Source organism: Dromiciops gliroides, chromosome 2 (genome assembly GCF_019393635.1).
Source record: "Dromiciops gliroides isolate mDroGli1 chromosome 2, mDroGli1.pri, whole genome shotgun sequence".
NCBI classification, from domain to species: domain Eukaryota; kingdom Metazoa; phylum Chordata; class Mammalia; order Microbiotheria; family Microbiotheriidae; genus Dromiciops; species Dromiciops gliroides.
Window position 1 is genome coordinate 85,714,251 of NC_057862.1, and position 12,705 is coordinate 85,726,955.

Below are 12,705 nucleotides of genomic sequence, written 5' to 3' on the forward strand. Positions count from 1 at the left end.
GTGTTGAGGTGAGAAAATGTCTATGCCCAATCCTAGTCAGACAATATCTAGCACGTAGTGCATTTGTTATAAGAAAGACATTGAAAGGTGGAGAGAACATCTAGAGGAAGGCAAACAAGACAGTAGAGGCCTTCTAGTTAATGGCCTATGAGAAGTAGTGGGAGGAACCGTATTTTAGATATGTCATTTTCTCATCTATTAAATGAGAAGTTAGTATTGGCTGGTCTCCAAGGTTCCTTCCAGGCCTAAATCTATGATCCTGTGTTTAGCATGGATAAGAGATTTCTAGGGAGCATGATTGGTGTCATCCATTTTATGATGGCCCCCCATGTGGAAGAGCTATCAGATTTCTTCTGCTTGTTCCCAGATGACAGAATTAGGAATAATGGTGGGGCATTTCAAAGAGGCACGTTTTGGCTAGATGTAAGGAAAGACTCGCTAGCAATTGAACCTATACTGCAATGGCATGGGATACCTCAAACGGTAGTGGCTTTTCCTTTCTTAAAGGTCTTCAAACAGATGCTAGATACTCATTTGGGGCTATGTTATACAGGGGATTTGTTCTCTGATTGGAGTCAGCTGTCCAACATAGAAATACTGTGATACTGTGTAAACAAAGTGAGTCTTCATGCTTCTTATTGTCAACCCAAGGGCTGCTCTTTAAAAATTCCTTCTTGAATGAGAGGAGTGTAGAAATGATTTTGTCTCTTTATTTTCTCTTTCAGTTGATGAAGATTGTGAATGAAATGTGCCCCAACATCACAAGGATTTACAATATTGGTAAAAGCAACCAAGGGCTGAAGTTATATGCTGTGGAAATCTCTGACAACCCAGGAGAGCACGAAGTTGGTTAGAATTATATGGCTTTATGAAATATATTTAGTTTTATAGGCAACACCTTAGATAAAGGAAGAAACTATGAGACTTTAAGATTTGCTGGACACTTGTAAAAATAATATTAGACCATGAATGAGTTTACAGAATGTATTTATCCTCATCATCAGTCTTTCTTGCAGAAATGATTGTTCCAATATTGATTTGGTAAACATATATAAATTCAAAGGGTCATAGGGTATGCTAGGACAAGTTTACAGTGGCATTTATATCAAATAGAATGTTTTTTTTAATTTCAAAGGATAAACTATTCTATTTGTTTGTTCAGCATTTCATTTTCCCCAATTACACGTAAAAACAATTTTTAACATCCATTTTTAAAACTTTGTGTTTCAAATTCTCTTCCTTCTTCTCTCTCTACTCCTACTCCTTTAAGAAGCCAAGCATTTCAACATACATTATACATGTGTAGTCTTGCAAAACATTTCCATATTAGCCAGGTTGTGAAAGAAAAACCCTCAAGAAAAATAAAGTAAAAAATATTATGCTTCAATCTGTATTCAGACACCATCAATTCTTTCTCTGGGGATGGATAGCATTTTTCATCATAAGTCCTTCAGAGTTGTCTTGGATCATTGTATTGCTGAGAAGAGCCAAATCATTCACAGCTGATCATCTTACAGTATTGTTACTTTGTACACACTACATATCACTTTGCATCAGCTCATATAAGCCTTTCTCGGTTTTCTGAGAACATCCTGGTCATCATTTCTTATAGCACAATAGTGTTCAATCATAATCACATACCACAATTTGATCACCCACTCCCCAATTAATGTGCCTCCTCCGAATTTCAAAATCTTTGCCACCAGAAAAGGGCTGCTACAAATATTTATATATATATACATATATATGCATACATATATATATATATATATATATATATGTGTGTGTGTGTGTGTGTGTGTGTGTGTGTGTGTGTGTGTGTGTGTGTGTCCTTTTCCTTTTGTTTTTTATTACTTTTGGAATACTGACCTAGTAGTGTATCGATAGGTTAAAGAGTATGTATGGTTTTATAGCACTTTGGCCATAGTTCCTAACTCCTCTACAGAATGACTGATTCAGTTTACAACTCGAACAACAGAGCATTAATGTCTCATTTTACCCATATTCCACTTAATATTTGTCATTTTCCTCTGCTGACATATTATCCAATCCAATAGGCATGAGGTAGTACACCACAATTGTTTTTACTTGAATCTTTCTAATCAATGGTGAGTTAGAGCATTTTTTCATTTGGCTATAGATAGCTTTGCTTATTTCATCTGAAAACTGTTCATATCTTTTGATCATTTTTCATTTGTGGAGTGGTTCTTATTTCAATAAATTTGATCTCTATATGTTTGAGAAATGAGGCCTTTATCAGACAAACTTGCTTGGATGAACTATTCTTAATTCCATTTTTTTCTATTACTAGTGTGAAGCATAATAGCCAAAATGAAAATAATAATACAAAATAATATATTTATAATACACTTTGGAGTGTATAAAACCTTTTTAAATGAATAGGAAAATGAATATCACGATCATTTCCCCTATGAAGAAATTGAGACACAGAGAGGTTATTTATTGGAATAAGGTCATATAGAAACCTAGATTTAAACTTGGAACGGTCCTAGATGATTTTGATCATCTAGTACAATTCCCACATTTTACAGATTAGGAAAATGAAACTCAAGGAGTTTATGACTTGCCTAAGATCATAAAATTAAATAAGTGGCAAATTATAAATTTACTCTGAGTTCTTTCTTCATTCCCGCTTGTATTTAGACAGAATAAACCTGTACCTCTCTACAAAGTTTTAGTTTTCCCTTGAAATGTGGTTCTGAAATATGTTATTATTATAGGTACAAGATTTATGTGGTTCCCTTACTTTCCTTGAATACAGGTGGTCTTTAAAAAAAACTTCCTATTGCATCTTTGTAATTATGATTGTTTAAAAAAATTTCCAACATAGTAGTCTTAACCTAACACATGCTTCCAAGGAGTCCATGGATAGATTCAGGTGGTATCATTTTGAATGGGAAAAAATACATCTTTTTGTACTCCTGTTTGTTTTATTTTATACATTTAAAAATATAATTCTTAAAAGGGGCCCATAGACTTCACCAGATCACCAAAGGGGTCCATGACACAAAAAAGTTTGAGCCCTTGGTCTAAATATAAATCCATACATTAGCCATATTGCCCAAACATCTTAATTGGAACATTATCCAGTTTAAAAAAATTCACTCCTAAAATGTATCCATATCCCAGTAAGAAGGTGTGCTTCCAACAGAATCTTGCACTGATGTGGCCATGACTAAGCTTTCTTAAAGGCTGTGCAGGAGAAGTGGGTGTATGGTTCATTTGTTTAAAATTGAACTCTCTGCCCCTCCCCCATGAAAAAAGATAAAATTGAACTCTACTCCCTCTATAATTTCTCCCTTAGATGTCATCTACCCCCTGATTTAGGACTGGCACTTCTGGTGTGAGGGCTTACTGAGCCCTTTTCAGAACTGCTCATCTACCTTTGATGTCTGCCTTTTACCAAACTCTCAACTGTGTATCCAGGAAGCTGTAACATGTGCAGTGGTCACACCCCAGTAAAGCCATCTCAGCAGATGGGCTAAACTGGATTGAGGGTAATTGGCATGCCTCAAACCCATTGATGAGTTAGTGGGATATCTACCCCAAGCATGGAAGACTTCTCCTAGCAGAATGGGTGGATGAAAACAATGTGTTCCAACAGCCATGAAAGCAGTTAAAGCAGGTATTGTGGAGTGCTTAGAGTTTGGTCAGACATCAAAGATGCCCAAGGTCATCTACTGTATCCTAGGCCATCACCAGTCATTTTGACTTTTGTCTTGCCCCTGGATTTTCATGACTCTGGAAGAGACAGTGAGGTCAACAACTTTATGCAACTCTGCCTCAATTAAATTCAATTCATGCATGAGTCAAGATGTCACCCTGAAATGTCATTAGTCCTCTTAGAAAATGAAGTATCCAGTAGAGTATAAGTCCCAAAAGGGTCTACAAAGCTAGAAAAGCGTAAAGATAGAGATCATAAGTCTTCCTGGAAGACCAATCCAGCTGAGTTCATAAAGGCCCTGCCTCATAGATTTGGCTGCTAGGTGATTAATTTTTTGGCAACTTACTAGACACTGTACTCTGGGGCAAGGGTATTTTTTGGTCTGTATTGACCCACTTTTTGGCAAAACCACTGCTTCTGAGGAAATTCATTCTCCTGAACAAACAAAAAAATCCCTTAATCCTTAAAGTATATCATTTTGGAAGTGAGAAAATTGAGTCAGAGTGTCTTGTAGCTGGTAAGTGTCTGAGGAAGAGTTTGAACCGGGGTCTTCCTGACTCCATGTCCAGCACTTTTATCCACTATGCTAACTTGCTGCCTGGGATACCACAAAGAATACTAGATTTGGAGTTAAAATTCTAGCCTGCCATTCCCTAGCTTTGCAACTTTGGGTAAGCCTTAGTGTCTTTAGGACTCAGCTTTCTCTTTAGTATGTAGGGGGTATTATGTGTATTTCCCATGTATGTTACATATATCCACAAGTATCTTTATAGATGTGACTCATGGGAAGGAATCAATAGATAACTCTAGTTGTCTGCACTCATCCTTCTCCAAGGTAGACTTTGATTCCTGCTAGGAGGCAAGACAGGAGATTATCCTCAGAAGCTGATGACTGATTTCCTCAGAGAAAGTGTACTGGATTAAAATTATATCTGTTTGTTCTTCCTAAATATTATTAGTCTATGGGAAATATTTTTAGGTTCAAGCTATATGCCTAATTGCTATCCCTCAATGGGAAGAAGTACATTAAACTTTATATCCAGGATTTGGATCCTATCCCCACCAAACTCCGGCTTCACCAAGTCTACACATAGCAAATGTCATTTATAAATTAGGAATCTGAATCCCAGAGAGCTTCAGTAACTTACCCAGAATCACCAAGTAGGCTTCTTGTAGTGCCAGGACTAGAATTCAATTTCTCCCCAATCCCAGTCCAGCCACCTGAATTTAGGAGACCAGAATTTGAAACCTTTGTTATATATTACCTATATGACCTGGGCAATGTACTTTATCCTTCTTAGACTATCTACCTCCTAGAAATGTAGGGAAGATCATTTGACCTTCATGACAGCTAATAATGTATGAAAAAGTACCTTAAAGCACTATATGAATGTCAGCTATAATATCAGGGGTGATAAAAGATTATTGCAATAATAAAATATCATCATGTATGGAAGGTACTTAAAGTGCTATATAATTATTAGCTATTATTATTTATTATCATACTCCTCATTATTATTATTATTTCTTTTTATCTCACAATTTTATTAAATATGTTTCATAGGGAATGATACAAAAGTTTATACTTTTTAGGGATTTGTTATTCTATGATCAATATGAACTTCAGTACATGCAGCCCATATTTATATTTGTATTTTCTTTTCCTTTTTGAGTAAAGGTGAACCGGAATTCCGCTATATAGCAGGGGCACATGGGAATGAGGTGCTTGGACGGGAGCTCATGCTTTTGTTGATGCAGTTTCTGTGCCAAGAATATAGGGCTAGGAACACACGGATCGTCCGACTCATTGAAGACACCCGGATTCATCTTCTTCCTTCTGCTAATCCAGACGGTTATGAGAAGGCTTATGAAGTGGTAATGTCATTTCTGTCCTGTTGTGGTTGCACATCATCTTTTCTGAAAGAATTAGTGTATATAGTTAAATGATATGCCACATTATTCAAAACTTCCCCCTTTAAACATATCCCCCTCCTCTCAGATAAATGCTGCAATGGAAAGTCATAAGAACTTATGAGATGGACAGCCCAGCGGTGAAAAATTCCAGTGACCCAGGCAGAAAGATATATAGAACAGTCAACTCAGGAAAGTGAATATGTATTTGTCAAAATGCCAGCTTTGATTTGTAGACTTTCCTTTTAATGTATATCAATGGAAACAGCTTTTTTATTGGAGATTTTCTATGATAAGGAATGTTCCATATTTGTTAAGGCTAGGCAGAGAAAGCCAATTAATATGGCAATTTGCATTTTGACAAAGCATCACCTGTGTACATTGGATTAATCTATTGGATTAAATATCACTCTTAGATTAAACTCTCTAAAATATGCTTTAAGCAGGTCACTGCCTGGTAAAAACCAAACCAAAACAAAACAAAATTCTCTTTGGCTTCCTATTGCTTATAGAATTGAGTCCAGGCTTTTTTGTCTTGTCATTGATGACCCTTCATAATCTGACTACAATCTGCCTTTCTAGTTTTATATTCTACTACTCTGCTAATCCTCTCTCTTCCTTTGGATCCTGCTTATTTGGGAAGTAGAAATGAACAATTAACAACTACAACAAATGTTTTGTTTTTCTTACTTTGTTCATAACTTTACCTCCTCCCCAAATCTGAGATGGAGTGTTCTCACAGGTATTTCTTTTTCATGTCAGAGGAGTCTCCTCACTGATCTTTGATGGAAGCATGGTCATCCATGACTTTGAAAGATTGTTCATATTTTTAGGGTTAGGATTAAGGGTCCCTTTTCTTTTGGTAACTATAGGCAAGGTTTGTCGGGTACCATGTCCTCTCTGAAATGAGTATATATCCTGGTGTTTTCCCTAGATCCCTCCTCTCAGGTACTTTGCTGATTATTTTTCACTGAGGGGAGGGTAGCCTTTCTTCTCAAGGATTTCCACTAAAATTCTCCAAAACCTCATATCATGGAGTAGAAAAAGGCATATCATCATACTAACAGCATGAAGACTCTGACAGATCCTACTAAGTGTGGCTCTAGTGATGGACTATGTCAATGGTGTTAAACTCAAATAGAAACAGGACAACTAAACCACAAATAAGGATCCCTGTGGGCTGCATATTTACCTAGAAAAGAACGTATTAGCATTGTTTATGTTCTGTCATATTTTTAATTTTGTTAAATACTCCCCAATTACATATTAATATGGTTCAGGCAGCACTTGGGAATAATGCAGACCACCATATGTTTGGTACCTCTGTATTATATAAGCAGCCTAACAAATGAGTTATATAAAGTGCTTTATAGACCTCAAAGTGTTATAAAAAGGCTACTTATTATTATTATTATTAAAATTTGAAGAGATTTATCATTAGAGATTGACTCACCAAAAATGAATATTTTGGCGATGTCATTCTAGAACCCTATCTATAGGCAGCTGGGTAGTGTAATGGAGAGATCTCTGGCCTTGAAGTCAGTGAGAGAAATTGTTATTTTACTATTATATTCATAATCAGTAATTAAAGTAGGATCTAGTCTTTCTCCTCCATTTCCTCATTAAAACACAGCTTTTATTAAAAAGAAAATCAGGCTTGGAAGAACATGAATGATTGATGAGATTGCTATTAGCCCTCAAGGAAAATCATCTTCAATCTTGTGTAGGACTCCACCCAAATAGGAGACCTAACTTCTATTTAAAGTATACACAAGGGGACATCTAGCTGGCACAGTGGATAAAGCACTGGCCCTGGATTCAGGAGGACCTGAGTTCAAATCCGGCCTCAGACACTTGACACTTACTAGTTGTGTGACCCTGGGCAAGTCACTTACCCCTCGTTGCCCTGCAAAAAAAATAAAATAAAGTATATGCAAAAACCAGTTTGGGCAAGTCTTTACCCTTGTACCCTTCCATTAGAGTTTAGGGTGACCCAGCTCATGAAGCACAAAACCAATTAGGGTGGTCTGCATGAAAATGGATTCCTGATTCCAGATAGCTAGAGGCAGCTGAGTCTCATAATCAAGCCACATTCTCAACAGGAGGAGCTGAAGACTTCCAGCCCCCCTCATCATTAAATGTCCACCAATCAGGGTTGATTTTTCACTTGTCAGGGGCATTCCCTTTCAAAAAAAATGTTTTAAGGCTCTCAGGGTTTTTGATGCCTGTCTTTAGTTACCAAGAGAAATCACTGACCATCGATTATTTGATTGTTGGCAAGTCTAATTAATAAATTGATTATGAATTACCCAGCAACTCTGTCTTAAAGGGTTTTTTCATTCATAACATCAGTAAGACCTGAGTTCAAATTCTGCCTCAAATACTAGCTGTATGACCTTGGGCAAATCATTTTAACCTTTTTCAATCTCAGTTTCCTCATATGCAAAATGGAGATAATAATAGTGCCTAGTTCAGAGTGTTGTACTTATGATCCAATGACAAATATATGTAAAATTCTTTGCAAACCATTAAGCGCTCAATAAATACTTTGTTGCCATCCATTCAGTGGTGTCTGACGCTTTGTCACCCTTTACCCCATATATAGCATTCTAATACCATTCAGGGGTTTTCTTGGGAAAGATAATAAAGTGGTTTGACATTTCCTTCTCTAATTCATTTTACAGATGAGGAAACTGAGGTAAACAGGGTTAAGTGACTTGCCCAGGGTCACATAGCTAGTAAGTGTCTGAGGCTAGATTTGAACTCAGGTCTTTCTGATTCCAGGCCCAGTGCACTATCCACTGAGCAAGCTAACTGCCTCCCTGTAAATGCTAGATTATTATTATTGTTGTTGTTGTTATCATTATTATCATCATTGATAGCTACAGTAGCCTCAGATATTAAGTCAACAGGGATTGGTTGGTATTCAGCATCAGAGGAAAGATTTCAGATTTTAGTTGCTTGAAATATTGATATAAGCTGAAAGCTATATGAAAATGTTCCAAAGATATCATCCCCTTTTTATTGTTTAAGTTATTTAAGAACTTCCAAAGTCACACCTTTTTCTTGAAGTCCTTCAACTCTATGATTCCAGTTCCTCATATCCAATATAATTGTTAATGTGCATTTTTCCTTATATAGGTGACAACTAGCAGTATTGGTAGGATTATGACCATATGGAATCATTTTATTATTATCGCCTATTATAGATACACGAAGTTTTGTTTTGTTTGTTTTCCCCCAATGTTCTCCAGCAGAGAACACCAGGTGCAGCAGAAATCTCAATTTGTGTGATCAGTATGATCTTACCACAATGGAAACCTTGTCCTACAAAATAGGAGTTCATATTCTGAAATTGTCTCCCAGGGCTCTGAATTGGGAGGATGGTCTCTGGGACGTTGGACCCATGATGGTATTGATATCAACAACAATTTTCCAGATTTAAATACTATGCTTTGGGAAGCTGAGGCTCGTCGGAATTTCCCAAGAAAGGTCCCCAACCACCACATTCCAATACCCGAATGGTTTCTATCTGAAAATGCAACGGTAAGTAAAAATACTTCAAAAACTGCAAAATGACAGACAATTCAAGACAACCTGGATTGGTAGGAGGAGATAGCCCAAGTGAAATGAAGAATCATTTAAAATAATAAAGAATAGATCTTTTTCCAGGTTGTTTTTTTAAAGGACAAATGTGACTCTAGATGAGAGATACATTTACAAACAACTTCTTGGCATAGTGTTATATGAGAAGAATTTTAAATTATTTTGCCCTGTCCTTTAATTGTGTGTCATAACTAGAAATGTCAACCCTCAGGTTTGAAAGTGACTTTTGTCACCTACTATTGTTGCCATCATTATTGTCACCGATACTGCTGGAATCAAAGATTTTGGGGCCCATCTCCTTAATAGCTAGAAAGAACTCACTTTCACTTTAATTAATCCCATAGGTTTATGGCCTGTCGTCCATTGTAAGAAAACAAATTTGGAATTAGATCATTAATTTTTCACAGGCCTTATTTAGCACCGAATACTTAATAAGAGAAAATATTCTCACCTAATATGTGAAATTCCATCCATATGCTGTTTCCGTTGTCTGAATTCTTATTGCTTTCCCATTACTGCCTATCTGAATCTTCCCCATCCTAAGGTCACGTCCCTTTTGGAACTCCTTATCACCATTACTTGCCCTAATCTTTCTCTTCTTTGAACTCCTGTAAGACCTGTTCTGAACTACTCATTTGGAAATGGCCATTTTTTTTTGTAGTTTTCTCTCTTTCCCTTCTCCTTCTCCTCCCCTCTCCCTCCCTTCCCCTTCCCTCTCTCCCTTCCCCTTTCCCTCCTCCTCCCCCCCTCTCCCTCCCCATCTCCCTCCTCCTTACCCTCTCCCTCTACCTCTTTCCCATTTCCCATACATAGATTATAAACTGCCTGAGGAGGGAGGACCATAAGTTAGGCTTCTTTTCATAGCAAAACATGGTACCTAATACAGGGACTGATTATGTGGTTGAGTTGTACAATAGGGCAATATTGTTAATGTCTTCTTTCTTAGCAAGTTCCTTGAGTTTTTGCCATCATAAAAATTGATTTCTAATGCATGCACATTTCTCTGATAAAGCTCATTGTTTTAATGGTATTTCTATCAGTCAACATGGGAAAGGGAAAATTATTTATTTTTCTATTTAGCTTTAACCAATTTTTACTTCTTAATAAGCTGTTATATTTTTAACAGTGAAAGGAATCCTAGCTCAGTGACATTAATATGGTCTATAGAGCTAATCCCCCAGTACTAGGAATCCACCATAACAAGGAACATAAAAAAACACCTGTATTTCATGGGAGATGGGGGGGGGATACTTTTGTTTTTATAAGGATGGTGATGAACTCTATCGCTGGTACTTTGATTTTGGCAGCTCTTACTCTGTATAGTAATGAATTGTAGAATGTCATCTTGTTTTTTTAAATCAGTATTTCTGCATCTTGATTAGGATTTTAAAAGGGAGACAGTTTAAATATATCACATCACAATTAATTATATGGCAGTTGATAACAAGAAATACAAATCCTCATATTGGAATGTGTCATTTTTATTACCACTCTTATTATTGTCTTAATGACTTGTGTAAAAAGTTCATAACTCTCTAGATAGATCTTAAAACATGAAATATTTCCATATCACAACAATGAAAAACAAGAGAATAAATTTGGAGCCAAATGAAGGATAATTAGGGGAATTATGGGAGAGCTTAGAAAAGTCATTAAAGAGAAAAATGAAAAAACTAATGACAGGCTGGACTTTTCTTCTTCTGATTACTGCAGATATGTAATTTCTAAGTATTTATCTCAATCTCCTAGTTTCCCATGCACCCCCCAAAAAGTGAATGCATCTTTAAGTTTTATGAGCTCTCTCCCCTCCAAGGTGCATTAGATATGTGGTTTCAAACTCAAATAGAAAGGGACCAACACACATAAGGATCCCTTTGGATGGCATCTGACTGAGAAAAAACAACAACCTCATAGTAACACTATTGTATTTTTATTTATTTTGTTAAATATTTCCAATTACATTTTAATCAGGTTTGTACTGTCAGCAGGATCCCTGTACTTGACACCTTTGCTTTAGATAAATGTTTGGGTTTTTTTAATTGTTTGGGTTTTTTGTTTTTGTTTTTTGCTGAGGGAAGGAATACCTTTCCCCCTTAAAGAATGATACTGCATATTTCTGAATACCAAGTAAAAGTCCTGTTTACCCGATGTGGTGGGTAGTGAGTGACTGAGACACTATTTGGTACCGTTGGTGGATCTTGTCTAATCCATCCTTTTGAAACACAGAGAAACAATATGCTATCTACCAAGTGAAGAGTGAGAAGAATCCAGAGTTGTTGAGAAGATAAAGTCAAGCTTTGTGAGGATAACAAAGTGAAATAAGGGTAGATTTAGAGGCAGAAGAAGCTCTAGGGGCCACTGAATCTAATCCCTTCATCTTTGTGGGATTCAGTACCCAGAGTTTCCTGACTAGCAAAAGCTAGGTACATTCCCCCAGCATTAATGGGTTAAACATAGTTAAGGGCAATTATTTAAAAGGGAAAAGAGGATAATTAGGTGGGAATTTTCAGCTCAATTTGACATAGTTTTACTAAGCAAATGATGTGGCAAAGTGCTGCAAATAGACAAAAAATAAAAAGCAATCCTTCCCTTCAAGAACATTACACGTTACTAGAGGGGATACAACACACACATATACGCATTTATGTGTATGTATATTAAGGGAACAACATAATTTGCCGAGGGAGAGAGCACTAAGCTAAGCACTGAGCTAAGTGGGGTCACGAAAGGCTTTACCCTACAAGGTGTCTCCAAATCAAAGGAAGCTAAAGATTCTGAGAGTTAGATATGGAGGGTGAGTGAAGGCATGGAGGACAGCTCTTGAGAAAGATGCCAAGTTTAGGGAACAGCAAATAGGCCATTTGGCTGAAACACAGAGTCCATGAAGAAGAGTACTATCCAGTAGTCTGGAAAGGTAGACTACCCCCCGGATTGAGGTGTGCTTCAATACCAAGTAGGTTTTCTATTTTTTTTCTAGTCAGTAGCAAGGCAGTGAAGATTCTTGAGCAGAAAAATTACATGGAAAAAAAAAAGAATTACATGGTTGGGCCCATGCTTTTGGAAGACTGGTTTGACACTTGTGCAGAAGATAGATTGAAAAGGGCAAATGTTATGACCATGAGCACCAATTAGGAAACTATTGAAGTTATCTGGGTAAAAAGTAATAAAGGAAATGAATGAAATTGGTGGTAATAAGTGTGAAGAGAAGGAGACAAGCATAACACATTTTGGAGGTAGAATATATAGGATTTAGAAACTTATTAGAAATGAGAGGCAAAAGGAAAGAAGAGTCAGGAATGACTCCAAGGTTGCAATTCTGGGTGACTAGAAAAATCATGGTGTCTTCATCAGAAATGGGAGAGCTTGGAGGAGGGGTGGGATTTGGAGAAAGGATAAGGATTTCTGTTTTAGACATGCTGAGTTCTTAAACTCAGATGTTGATTCAGGGGGCAACTAGGTGGCATAGTAGATAAAGTACTGGCCCTGGATTCAGGAGTACCTGA

The 12,705-nt window shown here is 36.8% G+C and overlaps 1 protein-coding gene across 1 annotated transcript in view; it reads left to right on the forward strand.

The window, feature by feature from the left end:
- CPXM2 (carboxypeptidase X, M14 family member 2) overlaps nucleotides 1–12,705 on the forward strand; it is a 234,106-nt gene that overhangs the window by 186,884 nt on the left and 34,517 nt on the right. The window contains exons 8-10 of the mRNA XM_043985357.1: nucleotides 726–849; nucleotides 5,364–5,560; nucleotides 8,963–9,142. Coding sequence (XP_043841292.1) covers nucleotides 726–849; nucleotides 5,364–5,560; nucleotides 8,963–9,142 — 501 coding nt within the window. The remainder of the gene's footprint in view (nucleotides 1–725; nucleotides 850–5,363; nucleotides 5,561–8,962; nucleotides 9,143–12,705) is intronic.